Below are 13,248 nucleotides of genomic sequence, written 5' to 3' on the forward strand. Positions count from 1 at the left end.
ACAGGGTCTCAAGGAGTCAGACACGACTGAAGAGACACAGCACAGACACTCACACATTCAAGGAACAGTAAGAAGGCCAGGGTGGCTAGAAGGGGGTGAGGGGGAGGAATGAGGAACAGCCATAGGAGATAAGGTTAGAAAGAGAAGCAACAGCCAGATGATAAAAGACCTGAGAATAAACTGTAGGGGGTCAAATTGAAAGTCAGGAGGCGAGCTGAAGGAAGTTGATTCAACCTCTGCTTGATTGCCTGTCATTTGTGAAGATTCTGTCATATTCCTCATAAATTTTTACTTTTGCACCACATATTTTTAGCTCCTTCTATTGTTCCTCATATTATATTTTCAGTTCCTCCAACGACTCCTCATATGGCAAAGCCCTGTAGCTCTTCATGTCCTCTCTGACCTTCTGGCTCCATGAAACTCCTCCCACACCATGCTCCATTCTACAATTGCTCCTCCTCTCCCATCCATCCCATGACTTAGGGATCCATTCTCCTACCTAGAAATCAGCCTACTTTTCTTACCCCCACTGATAGTAACTAGGCTAATGATTGCAACAGCAGGATGGAACTCAAAGTGGAGGAGAGGGCTCAGCCAGCCCTGTAGGGACCTCTGAAGCTGGACTGACCCACCAGAGTCGTCTGAAGGTAGGGCAGGGGGGCCAGAACTTCTATCCCCCTGCCAACCTGTCATTGGCTCTAGGCTGCTATGGGAAAGGTCATGGCACAGGAGAAGTGGCTCTCTTGTGTCCAGGAGGTAGTTCCAGGAGCTGGAGAACAAGTTCTTTATCCTCGGTGAGGAATTGGTGACATACTACAGCATCCACTATGATAACCAAGATGACTAGGAACCGAGGTGAGGCAAGGGTCTCTCTGTATCTCTCAGCTTCCCTTTCCTGTGTCATCACTCAGACCCTCTCTTCCCTTGGAGGAAAGTGTACGACCAACGGTATTTCCAGACTTACGTTCTACCAGCTTAGATTTACCCACTGGTTCCAACAAAAATCCAGTGTTGAACTCCTACTGGTCCAGATAAGTGATCATTCCTCAGCCAATGAGTGTCATTATAGGGATAACACTGGATCTGCTCTAGTTTATTTATTTACTTTAATACTTTTATTTATTTTTTATCTTTGATTGTGCTGGGTCTTTGTTGCTGCATGTGGGCTTTCTCCAGTTGCGAGCGGGGGCTACCCTTTGTTGTGGTACACAGGCTTCTCATTGTCCTGGCTTCTCTTGTTGCCGAGCACAGGTTCTAGGGCCCATGGGCTCAGTAGTTACGGCTTCTGGGACCTCGAGCACAGGCTCATTAGTTGTGGCACACTGGTTTAGTTTCCTGTGGCATGTGGACTCTTCCCAGACCAGGGCTCAAATCCATGTCTCCTTCACTGACAGGCAGATTCTGAACCACTGAGCCATCTGGGAAGCCCTCTAATTTATTTTTAAAATGCAAATAATTATGAACATTAGCACTCTGCCTGTTTACAGGTCAAATGAAATACATCAATAAAAGCATAGCACATGAAAAGTAATAAATGGTCAATCTAGTGCTATTGTTAGGATTTAGATAGTTATCAAGGGTTGGTATCCAGAACTGAACATTCTGGAGCCAAAAGGAACATGAAATAGCGTAAGAGAGCTGAGTTGAATTTGAGGGACAGTGAGTCAACCATGTTCACAAGGTGGAGGATTTTTTAAAAAATAGTGTTTGTCCCTTTGGCTGCATCGTCTTAGTTGTGTCATACAGGCTGTTCTAGCTGTGGTATGTGGGCTTAGGTGCTCTGCAGCATGTGGGATCTTAACTCCTCCACTGGGGATTGAACCTGCATCCCCTGCATCACAAGGCAGATTCTTAACCACTGGACCTCCAGGAAAGTCCCCAAGGTGGAGGGTTTTGATGGGAGAAGGATAGTAAGTCTGGAGAAGAGCATTTCATATAAAAGGACAAACACCAGTTAACTCTTTGCTTCTTGGGCAACTTTTCAGGAGAAATACTGCAGAATGCTAAAAGCAGGGGGAAGGGCCTTGGAAAAGAAATATTTCCTTAAATATAAAACTTGAAATATAAAGACTAATATTTTGGGCCTATCAATGGGTAATAGCAGCTCTGTTTAAGTGTTTATCCCCTTACGTGCCAGACATTTAGTCCCTTGGGATCTCAGATTTGGTGGGACATAACAGGCATCTAGTCCGTCCCAGCCTAGCCCTCCTGAAGTTTATTCCCTTGGAAACCATCTCTAATAAGAGGTGAAATGCTCATGACTGGGGTGGGGCAGGCCTGATGGATTCTGAGTGCCAGCTTTCCCCAGCCTGGAGATGTTAACCAGTTACCCTATCTCACTAAACACATTTTATCTGCCTGTAAAGTAGGATGGTTGTTTCAGTTCAGAGGGGTGTCATGATGGCAGAGTGCTCAACTCCCAGCTGGGCAGACAGGACACACTAAGTACACAAAAGCTCACCCGTCTAGCTCATCTGTTGCTTCCTGTCACCCACAATGGAGGGAAGCCCACCACTTACAAAGGTAACCATCCCCTTATATAGGCCACTTTGCATGGTGGTCAGGTACACAGACTCTGGAGCTAGATGGCCTGGGTCTACATGTCTACTTATCTCACTGAGCAATATTTTGTTCATCTGTTAGTTGGGGATAATGATTGTAGCCACCTTATAAGATTATACAGTGATGCAGGTACAGTGCTTAAGAACCTCCACGTTCACCCTACAGTAAGTATCAACACGTGCTATGTAAGCTTTGTTATGTGAATAGTGACTACTGAACTGACTACTGAGGACAATACTCAAGAGTGTGTTGGTCGGAAAGGACACACAAGTGTGTTTGGTTTATTCAGGAGGCCAGCAACCTGGGGAAAAGGCAAACTCATATCCAAAGAACAACTCCAAAGATCCTGCTCTACCATTAAAGTTTTTAAAGGAAGAATCATTTAGGGAGGTGACCAGAGCCTTCATTATCCTCCACTCTTTGCAGACTCCCTTCTGATTGGTTGGTGGTGAGTTAACAGGGTGGTATTTCTGGAATCTTGGGCTTAGCCTGAAGTTACCATCCTCCACCTGGGTAGGGGCCTTAATTCCTACAGAAGAACGCCAAGATAGTCTTGTGTATTTCACTCGAGGAGGATCCAGGACCTTGCCCCATGGCTGCATTATTGTTTCTTGACTGCTCCTCTTCATTTCTGTGTTCCCTCCCTTTGTTGTTGTTCAGTCACTCAATCGTGTCCAGCTCTTTGCGACCCTATGAACTGCAGCACGCCAGGCTTCCCTATCCTTCACTATCTCCTGGAATTTGCCCAGATTCATGTCCATTAGTCAGTGATGCCATCCAACCATCTCATCCTCTCTTGCCCTCAATCTTTCCTAGCACCAGGTTTTTTTCCCAATGAGATGGCTCTTTACATCAGGTGGCCAAAGTATTGGAGCTTCAACTTCAGCATCAGTCCTCCCAATTACTATCCAGGGTTGATTTCCTTTCCGATTGACTGGTTTGATCTCCTTGCTGCCCAAGGGGCTCTCAAGAGTCTTCTCTAGCCTCACAGTTCAAAAGCATCAATTCTTCAGCACTCAGCCATCTTTATCATCCAACTCTCACATCCATGACTACTGGAAAAATCATAACTTTGACTGTACAGACCTTTGTCAGCAAAATAGTGCCTCTGCTTTTTAATACACTGTCTAGGTTTGTCATAACTATTACTTCTTGACTGCTTTTCCTTTGTTTCTGCATTCCCTCCCTTATTTGATTAACAACTATTTGAATCTGCCCTTTGGAATTCAGGGAAGGTCAAGGAGACTGACTGAAGCTTTCTTCCTACCAACAAGAAATGGGGGACATGGAAAGGATGTGTATCCAGGAGGGCCCTACAGGGTCCTGTTGTGTTTCAACAACTGTTGCTTTTATACAAAAGCAGAAGGAAGTTCCCTTGTTATCAGTAAGGGGCGAAAAGGACATGGAAACGGAGATTCAGATTGTATTTGCCTATTGCACAGTTATGTCCCATCCATCATGTTATTGACTGTGACTAGTTCTTTTCTGAGTCAGAGTACATAAACTCTTCACCTGGGTGTTAGCCAGAGTCAGGAAGGTGCATGATTGGAGGACAGTGGGCACTTCCACAAACAGGATTTCTCCCTCCTGCCTACACCTGTGCCCGGCAGAGCTGCTCCTTGCTGGCTGCAATGATTTCTCCTCCTCGATCATCACAAAACACACTGACCTCACACAACACTGTAGATGTAAATGGCATGTGTATGGCATTACCAACTTTGTTACAGTTCTTCCTCCTGTGAACAAGCAGTGATCACCAATTTCCTCACTCAGCTTTGTGTCAGAGGCAGGAAGTTGAGAAGTAGCAATCTGGGTGATCACTCAACACCCCTGCCACCCACCCCGTGAAATGAAGGTACTTCTGCTTGTTCCCCCACACCTCAAGGCAGCTAGTGCAACAGGGAGGTGGCCTCCCATCTTGATAATCTATTTATGAAAACTTTTAAGCATCCTCCTTAGGTTTAAGAAATTCCTTAACTCCACTCTAAGGCATGGAGGCCATTTTTCCCCCCCCTCAGAATCCAATTGTTTGGAAATAGTCGAATAGTCTCTTAAGGGGCCCCAAAGTCTTAAGTAGGACTCCTAAAGCCCCCCTTTTTTTTAGCTGTTTCTACTGGACCTAGAGACCATAGAGCTGGGTTTACTTTCTCTAAAATTGTTGTTCCGTCACTAAGTCATGCCCGATGCTTTGTGACCCCATGAACTGCAGCACACCACACTCGCTTCCCTGTCCTTCACTATCTCCTGGAGTTTGTTCAGATTCATGTCCATTAGTCAGTGATGCCATCCAACCATCTCATCCTCTGTTGCCCCCTTCTCCTCTTGTTCTCAATCTTTCCCAGTATCAGGATCTTTTCCAGTGACTCGGCTCTTCACATCAGGTGGCCAAAGTATTGGAGCTTCAACTTCAGCATCAGTCCTTCCAGTGAATATTCTGGGTTGATTTCCTTTAGGATTGACTGGTTTGATCTCCTTGCTGTCCAAAGGACTCTCAAGATATGGGCCACTAAGTTTTCAGGTTCTATTATATCCTCTTCCAGGGCTAGTGAAAGCTGTGTTCCTCCCTCCTGAGATATATGCCCATTCATAATGAAATAGTTAGCCCTGGTGGCTCAGAGGTTAAAGCGTCTGCCTGCAATGCAGGAGACCTGGGTTCGATCCCTGGGTCGGGAAGATCCCCTGGAGGAGGAAATGGCAACCCACTCCAGTATTCTTGCCTGGAGAATCCCATGGACAGAGCAGCCTGGTGGGCTACAGTCCATGGGGTTGCAAAGAGTCGGACGCGACTGAGTGACTTCACTTTGACTTTCTTTCATAATGAAACAAGAGGGAAGGGGACAAGGCACAACTTTTAAAAGCCAGACAGAGCCACAGGACATGAAAATAAATAAAAAAACTGATTAGAACCAACTAGGTCCAAGATGGTGGAAGATTTGACTTCCAGTAGAGCTTGAGACTCGTTATATGTTTATTGTAATACATTAGCATGCTAAATAACACACTAACCAGTGCCATGATTGTTCAGAGGCTAACCACAGAAGACCAAAAAGTGTACAGTGGCCCAGTTCCTGGAAATCCCCAACTCCTTCCCCAGGATTAGTTAGAATAATTCTCCCACTCTAGCCTTTGAAATTACCCAGTCCATAAAAATTAACCATGCCATATTCTGGCATGTTTTGCCTTCTGAGATGGCACACTCTGCCTGCGGAGTGTCTTTTTCGCTAAATAAATCCACTTCTTACCTCTCACTTTGTCTCTTACCGAATTCTTTCTGCAATAGACATCAAATGTGTGATCTCAATTTAAAAGAAGCCAGGTTCAAGTCTCAGCCTGTAGGTTGAAGTCCCAATCTGGCTTCCACCTGGGTTTGAGTCCTGGCACATGGGTTCAAGTCCCAATCAATGTTGCATGGTTTCAATTAGGTCAAAACTTAGAGACTTTTACTTGAAGGGTCTCATTTCACATGCCAATGGTTCTAAAAAAGAACCTCCTGTTAGGTCTGCCCAATGCCCCTTTAACAGCACACTCCTGTTGGAACATTCTTCCCTTCAAGGTGGTCAAGACTGAGCAGAAATGGCTTCAAGAACTATTAAAAATTCTATTTTTTCTTCTTCCACTTCTTACACAACCCAGGGCTGCTCTGGGGAGACCGGGATTATACCCCGAGGAGCCAACTCGGGAGCCCCTAGTCCCTGTCAGTGCTCCTCTGCTTCACAGAGGCTGATCGGGGCATTCCCTTTTACCTACTGTCTTCCTTCTTGCTGGAAGCACATTGATTGGGCCTGCACCTTGGTCCCTCAGCGTATTCACCTGCATTCATCCGTCAGTGCCATGGGTTACTCAGTGTGCCCTAGGGGGCAACAGCCAGGAGAGTGGTTTGTCTCTTTAGCTGCTTGTCCTCCTTTTGTTCCTCAGCCAATATCTGGGTTATTGAACACTCCCAACAGAAATACCCACCACGTGACAGTCTGGGGGCATTTGGACCCACTGCTACTTTCTGCAACTTCCCTTAGATGTTGGGGGCCACTCTGAGGTGTAAAGTATAACCACTGGGTCGCTCTCAGGGGCATCTCTAAGAGCTGTATACTGTCAGAGGCATTCTCTACCTTCTCTAAGAATGTTGATGGGTTTTCATTGCCTCCTGTTGAGTGTTTCTGACTTTTCCCATTTATAGGTCTCCAGGGAGCAGCCTTCGTCCCTTTAAGTAGGAGACTTTGATGATGCTCAAGTCGGGCCCTGCCCAGTCTCTATGGAATCCCATGTAGGTCAGTGGTGGGCACCACTCCTGTAGCTGGTCTCCAGATTTGGTGACTGGGCTGAGTTTGGTGTTGCTGCAGCCCCATAAGGCACTGTACTAATGGGATCTTGTTCCACTTTTCTAATCTTTTGCAATAAAGATCCAACTGCAGGACGGTGTTGCAATTTAGAGACCTATCTTCTGGCCACTTTTCTTGATTTTCTATTGAGGACTGGGGCCAGGCAACATTCCTGAGAAACGCCATCTGGTATTTTGCATGGGTTAATACCCAAAAGATTTCCAATTTACAATACATTCCGATGAACAACAATTGGGAACAGAAAAGTTGTTTTCCATTCTGATGTACCACAGTCAGCCACTCTCAAAGGCAGCCATTCTCAAGGGCTGACTAATGTGAGTTATAGATACCAGAGTTTGCTTGTCCTGAGCCTGAAAGTAGATTTTCCTATGGTTGCTAAGGAACTCAATTTCAATTAATTTATTAACAGATAAGACAATCAGACATTGAAGACGAGACAAACAAGGCAAAAACATAAACTAGAACCCTATGACTCTAAACCAGAGTGAACCCAGACCTGCAGCCAAAGCCTCAGAACTCGAACCCCAGTTTAGTAGTCAGCTTCTGCCACCTGAAAGGGTGAGTTCAAGAACCTTATCCACCCATGTGTTCCCTGCATGCAAAAGTCTCTTGTTTCTTATTGAAAAGGGACTCAATTTGCCCCCCACCCCCATCACAGAAAAAGGTGGCTTCTAAACCAGAGGTCTGCAGTCTCCCACCGGAAGGAATGCAACCTCTCACAGTAGTAGGAAGGGAGTTCTCATTCACAGAGACCTCTGGTTCCTTAGTGGCAGGAATGCAACCTCCCAGTGATAGAAATCAGGACCTGGTCTGGAACCCAGGGTGAAATCAGAAACCCAAGCCCAACTGAGTGCTTCTCAAATTCTGGTCTAAAAGGTGAGGCTATCCTGACAACCCCAGCCATTGTAGCACCAGTTCTGAATTCTACTCACCCTCTGAAGTCTGCTGGCATTGAACAGAGTTGTGCAGGTGGCCACTTGGCTCACAGAGACTGAGCCAGCGAACAGTCTGAACCAGTAGACACCCAAGAGAATGATGTCTGCCCAAGAGGACCTGGACAATCTGACCAAAATCAGAAGCAAATTAGTCCACTTCACTCCAGTGTGGCCAGCTCCCCTGTCCCTGACCAGGGCACATGTCCTACCAGAATTGCCAGAAATTGTACAGAACTCAGCGGGCCCATCTTTTGGGGTGCTTGTAAGGAGACAAGGGCTAGCTCTCAAAGCAAGATCTCACTAATAGCACATGCTCAGTAAATGTTCCATGAATAAGTGCATGAACTGCCTTAGGACAGAAGCAATGCGCCTACAAAACCCTCCAGATGTGGCCTCGGAGCCTCTGATCTCAGTATGGTATCCAGGACACCCTTTCCTGAGTCTGTGAACATTTTCTCTGCCAAGTGCAGTTACTGGAAAGGAAGGTCTCTACCCAGGACCAGCAGGACTTTCTGAGGCCTTCCCCCATATCAGCTCCTCTTTGAAGTACCTAGATAATATAGATAACAGTATTTGATACAAGTTTCCTGAGTTATTTTGTAGACATGAATCCGCCTCCCTCCACCCCTCCACCAAATAAAGAAACTGCTTGATGACGATGAGCACATAGCCCCTGCCACTGCCCCCTGTGGCTCCCTGCCCCCCTCAAATCTGCCCTTAAAAATGCTTTGCCAAAATGCTTTGAGGAGCTGGAAGCTTTTCAGGGTACGAGCCACCTTGTTTCCTTGCATGGCCTTGCAATAAACCTTTCTCTGCTCCAAACTCAGACTGTTTCACTTTGTTTGGCCTTACTGTGGGTTTGGCACAGGAGCTCGCATTAACAGGTCCCTTTAATAGCTCTCAGACTACAGGAATCTTGAGAACAGATCTGAATTAAGGATCCAAAACCAAGCCATCGGACAGTAAGGAACAGAGGAATCCAGTCTCTTGAAGGTGGTCAGAAGAATCAGACGACAGGACAAGCAGGGGTGGATAGAGGGCAGGGAGCAGACGACTGTGGCGGTGGGAAGCACAGCGGTTAGAGCCTGAACCCGGAGCAGCTGGGCTGCAGCGCGGGCTTCTCACTCACTAGCCTCGCTGCACTGAGCACCGCGCTTAACCTTCCCAGCTTCCGTTTTCTATCTTAGCGTGGTAGGGCGGGAATCAGGATTGCACCTCCGTGGCCAGGTCGTCGTGCGGACTGAAAAGGACCGCGGCCCAGAGTAGCGCTCTACCACGCTGGAGGCAGCTGGGCAGAGGCGTGGCGCGGCGACAGTGAGGAAGCGGAGGTGGGGGTGGGGGCGGGACACGAGGCGGGGGTACCCCCTGCGGCTGGGGGACCTGAGACTGGACGAGGATCCCGGACGTCATACAGGGCCGGAGAGGGCGGGGCCGCAGTCGGAGGGGCGGGGTCCGGGGCGCGGAGGTGTTCCAGGGGGCGGAGGCCGGTGACCCGCGCCTATAGGCTACCGGCCCCCGGACTGGAACCTGGTCCGCTCCGGAGCCGCTGCGCTGACTCTGTGCTGCGGCCGCGTCCCACCGCTTTCCACCGCCCGCACCTGTCGCCCAGCGAGCCGCAACCGGGCCCCAGCATGACGGACCAGGCACCCTTCGACACCAATATCGTCACCGTGACCCGCTTCGTCATGGAAGAGGGCAGGAAGGCCCGCGGCACGGGCGAGATGACCCAGCTGCTCAACTCGCTTTGCACCGCGGTCAAAGCCATCTCCACTGCCGTGCGCAAGGCGGGCATCGCGCACCTGTGAGTCAGGCTTCTGTACCCCCCAGCCCCCACCCTGGCAGAGTCCTCTTTCTCTCTGGCTGGGGATCTACCAGGCAGTACGATGTCTGGTCTTCTGCCCCTGCTGTCTGTCTGTCTCTCTGATAGCTGAGATCCCCACACACTGTCTCTGGTAGCTCCTCTGCAGAAGCTCAAACCACACTCAAGCTCTAGTTCCCCCCTCCCTCAAGCTTGTGGGTGCCCACCTCGGGGGACTGTCTCACAGTCCATACCTGCCTCCACCCTGCAACCGGCGCCCCTGGGCTGAGCAGCCTTGGCACCTCTCTCGGCCTCCTCCTGGTGAAATTGACTAGCCCCATGGGCACCTGGCCTGCCCACCACACCCACCCTAGCCTCGAATGGGAAAGTGCTGGTCCCCGTGCCTCCCTTTCCGTTTTTCTATCCTTTTGCTTTCATTCCCTTTGAAATTGGGGTCCCAAGTCAGGTTTCTAATTGAGTATCTCCTTGACCCTGAACAAGTCTTGTTAAGAAGCAATGGGTAAGCCAGGCTGGGAGGAGGCTGAGAGGAAGCCCGCAGTATTTAGCGCCGTCAGGGCTTCAGTGCTGGTGTGCACGGGGCTGCAGAAGGTCTGGGGTGGGGCTTGAGATGCTGGATTTCTAAGCTCTGTGGTAGTAGGGCTGCTGGTCTGCAGATCACATTGTGCATAGTAAAAGAATGACAGGACACAGAGATTCAACAGGTACCTTCTTGTGAGGCTTTTACGTTACTAAGACAAATACCCTTTGGTTTATTCTGGTGTGCACAAGTATTTTATGTTTAGACTGGTCCTCACTTTAGCTGAAGGATACTTGGGTTTTCAGATTGCTCATACTCCTTCCTAGTATTTCTCATACTTAGGAGCACTTCATAAGCATTGTACACAGTGCTCATAGCTGCTGAAAAAGCCCAGCCCCGAAACCTGGATTCCTTATCGCGTCAGTTCTTCACCTTTGGTTTTACGGTATGGCTTGGTAGAGCTAACTTAAAAAAATTTTTTTTTATCTTATATTGGAGTATAGTTTATTAACAATGTTCTGCTAGTTTCAGTTGTACAATAAGGCGATTCGGTTATACATATATATGTATCTTTTTAAAAACTTTTTCCCATTTCGGTTATTACAGAGTATTGGCAGAGTCCTCTGTCCTATACAGTAGGTCCTTATTGGTTATCTATTTTAAATATAACAGTGTGTACATGTCAATCCCAAACTCCCAATCTATCCAAGCTGACTCTTAAGGCAAGAGTTTATCATCATTTATTTGCAGATGTCAAGCAAAGTTGGGCCCTGATGGGAGAGGGATTGGGAAGTATGTTAGGAAGGTGGTGACTCCATTACTATTTTACCTATGGACCTTCTCAATATATGTCTAAGGAGACTTTGCTTTAGGAAACATTCAATTAAATTCTTACTTTAAAGGTAACATACAATAGGTAAAAGTGTCCTCACAGCTTTACCTGACTTTGAAAACCAGGGGGCTTATTTAAAAAGTGAAGGGAAGTGAAAGTAACTCAGTCATGTCCGATTCTTTGTGACCCCATGCACTGTAGCCCACCAGGCTCCTCTATCCATAGGATTTCCTACTGTTTTAAAAAAGAGTGCTTGTCATTTTTGTATTATTTAAAAATGTGTCAGCACCTTTCACAACCCCAAAGAGACTCAGAAACGCAAGATCTGCTTTGAGGTGCATCTTTCCCACCTTAGGGCTTCCCCGGTGGCTCAGCTGGTATAGCATTCGCCTGCAATGAGGGAGACCCAGGTTTGATCCCTGGGTCAGGAAGATCCTCTGGAGAAGGAAATGGCAGCCCACTCCAGTACTCCTGCCTGAAAAATCCCATGGACGGAGGAGCCTGGCAGGCTACAGTCCATGGGGTTGCAAAGAGTCGGACATGACTAAATGACTTCATTTCTTTTTTTCCCACCTTATAAGTAACCTCAGATAGTGGGACCATAGGTAGTGGGATATTAGTTGAACCTGGACAAAGGGTGCCAATTTTGGCTGTATGAATTGTGTATAGTTTTAAAACTAGACACCTGTAAGCACTAGGTTAAAAAATAGTTTTTGCTATAATTATAAATTCCTTTATATGTTGTGCGTGTGTGTGTGTGTGTGTGTCAGTCATTCAGTTGTGTCCAACTCTTTGCAACTCCATGGACTCTACTGTCCGTGGAATTCTCGAGGCAAGAATACTGGAGTGGGTTGCTGTGCCTTCCTCCAGGGGATCTTCCTGACCCAGTTATTGAACTTGGGTCTCTTGCATTGCAGGCAGATCCTTTCCATCTGAGTCACCAGGGAAACCCTTTATATGTTACTCAACAAAAATTCAAACCACTCAGAAGAACACAAGGGGAAAAGTGAGACCCACCGTTACCCATTTCCTGGGGTATCCACTATTCATAATTTACTGGGTTTCTTTTTTTACTAGATACTTCTCTATATTCATATAAATTTATACATAGATAAGCACTTCCATGTGACTGTTTGTAAACAGCAAACAAAATGGGATCACACTTGACATGCCTTTCTGCAGTTTGCTTTCACTATTCAACTCTATATGATGAGCATCCTCCAGTGTCAGGGCATGTAAACTCACCTCCTCCTTTTTAACTGCTGCATACTGTTCACTAGGGTTTCCCAGGTGGCACTAGTGGTAAAGAACTTACCTGTCAGTGCAGGAGACATTGGAGAACCAGGTTCAATCCCTGGGTCAGGAAGATCCCCTGGAGGAGGGCATGGCAACCCACTTCAGTATTTTTGCCTGAAGGATCCCATGGACAGAGGAGCCCTGCAGACTGTAGTTCATAAGTCTGAAAAGAGTTGGACACAACTGAAGTGACTTAGCACACACAGTGTTCCACTGTACATGAGCTATTTGACATTTCCCGTATATTTGGGCGTGTCACTGGTCTTTCACTATTTCAAAGAGCATTGTACCCATGAAATGGGCATTTCACATGGTCCTGTGGATGGCTGACGGAGAAAGGGTAGAACCTGAACATTCAGTACTCCTGTGGGAAAGTAAGTTTGACTGTCTCTGTATCATATGTAGTTGGGGAGGGGGCCATAAGACAAGATCTTAACTTGGGCTCCAAATTATGCTTATTATCGGCTTTGATATTCTGGATGAAAAGGCTAGCGTACCTGCAAATAACTTGTTAGTGCTGCCGACTTGCCCTAGTAGGGCATCTAGCCAGAGGGACAAGATGATTGCAGACTTGCAAGAACCTTGTGGGACCAGTTTATGGATGTCAGCCCTGACTCCTCATCAGGCAGATCAGGAGTTTAAACACAGAGCCTGGAGCTCTCTCTCTTAAATTTTAGAAGTTACTGAGAGATAAGAAAGATATAGAGCTTATGCTTTAGGGAAAATATTACATGTATAGAGTTAGAATACAATAGAGAATTTTTTCTAAAGAAATTTGGCCACATAAGCTGAGTTTTTGAGGCTGGAGAAAGGTAGGAAGATGATTCCAGGCTTAGCTGCAGTACTCGAGATCTTGGTTCCTACCTGCAGGGGGTCTTCCTTTCAGAATGAGGGATCTAGGTCCCTGACTAGGATCAAACCTGGGCCCTTTGCATTGGGAGCATGGAGTC

The 13,248-nt window shown here is 47.1% G+C and overlaps 1 protein-coding gene across 2 annotated transcripts in view; it reads left to right on the top strand.

Moving 5' to 3' along the window:
* The first annotated feature begins 8,796 nt into the window (after positions 1–8,796).
* Positions 8,797–13,248, top strand: part of FBP1 (fructose-bisphosphatase 1) — a 31,760-nt gene continuing 27,308 nt past the window's right edge. Inside the window, exon 1 of one of the 2 annotated variants that reach the window (XM_069575589.1) lies at positions 8,797–9,635. In XM_069575589.1, coding sequence (XP_069431690.1) covers positions 9,466–9,635 — 170 coding nt within the window. In that variant the 5' untranslated portion in view covers positions 8,797–9,465. The remainder of the gene's footprint in view (positions 9,636–13,248) is intronic. The other variant, XM_069575590.1, reaches the window with a different exon arrangement.

Source organism: Ovis canadensis, chromosome 2, assembly GCF_042477335.2.
Source record: "Ovis canadensis isolate MfBH-ARS-UI-01 breed Bighorn chromosome 2, ARS-UI_OviCan_v2, whole genome shotgun sequence".
Lineage (NCBI taxonomy): Eukaryota > Metazoa > Chordata > Mammalia > Artiodactyla > Bovidae > Ovis > Ovis canadensis.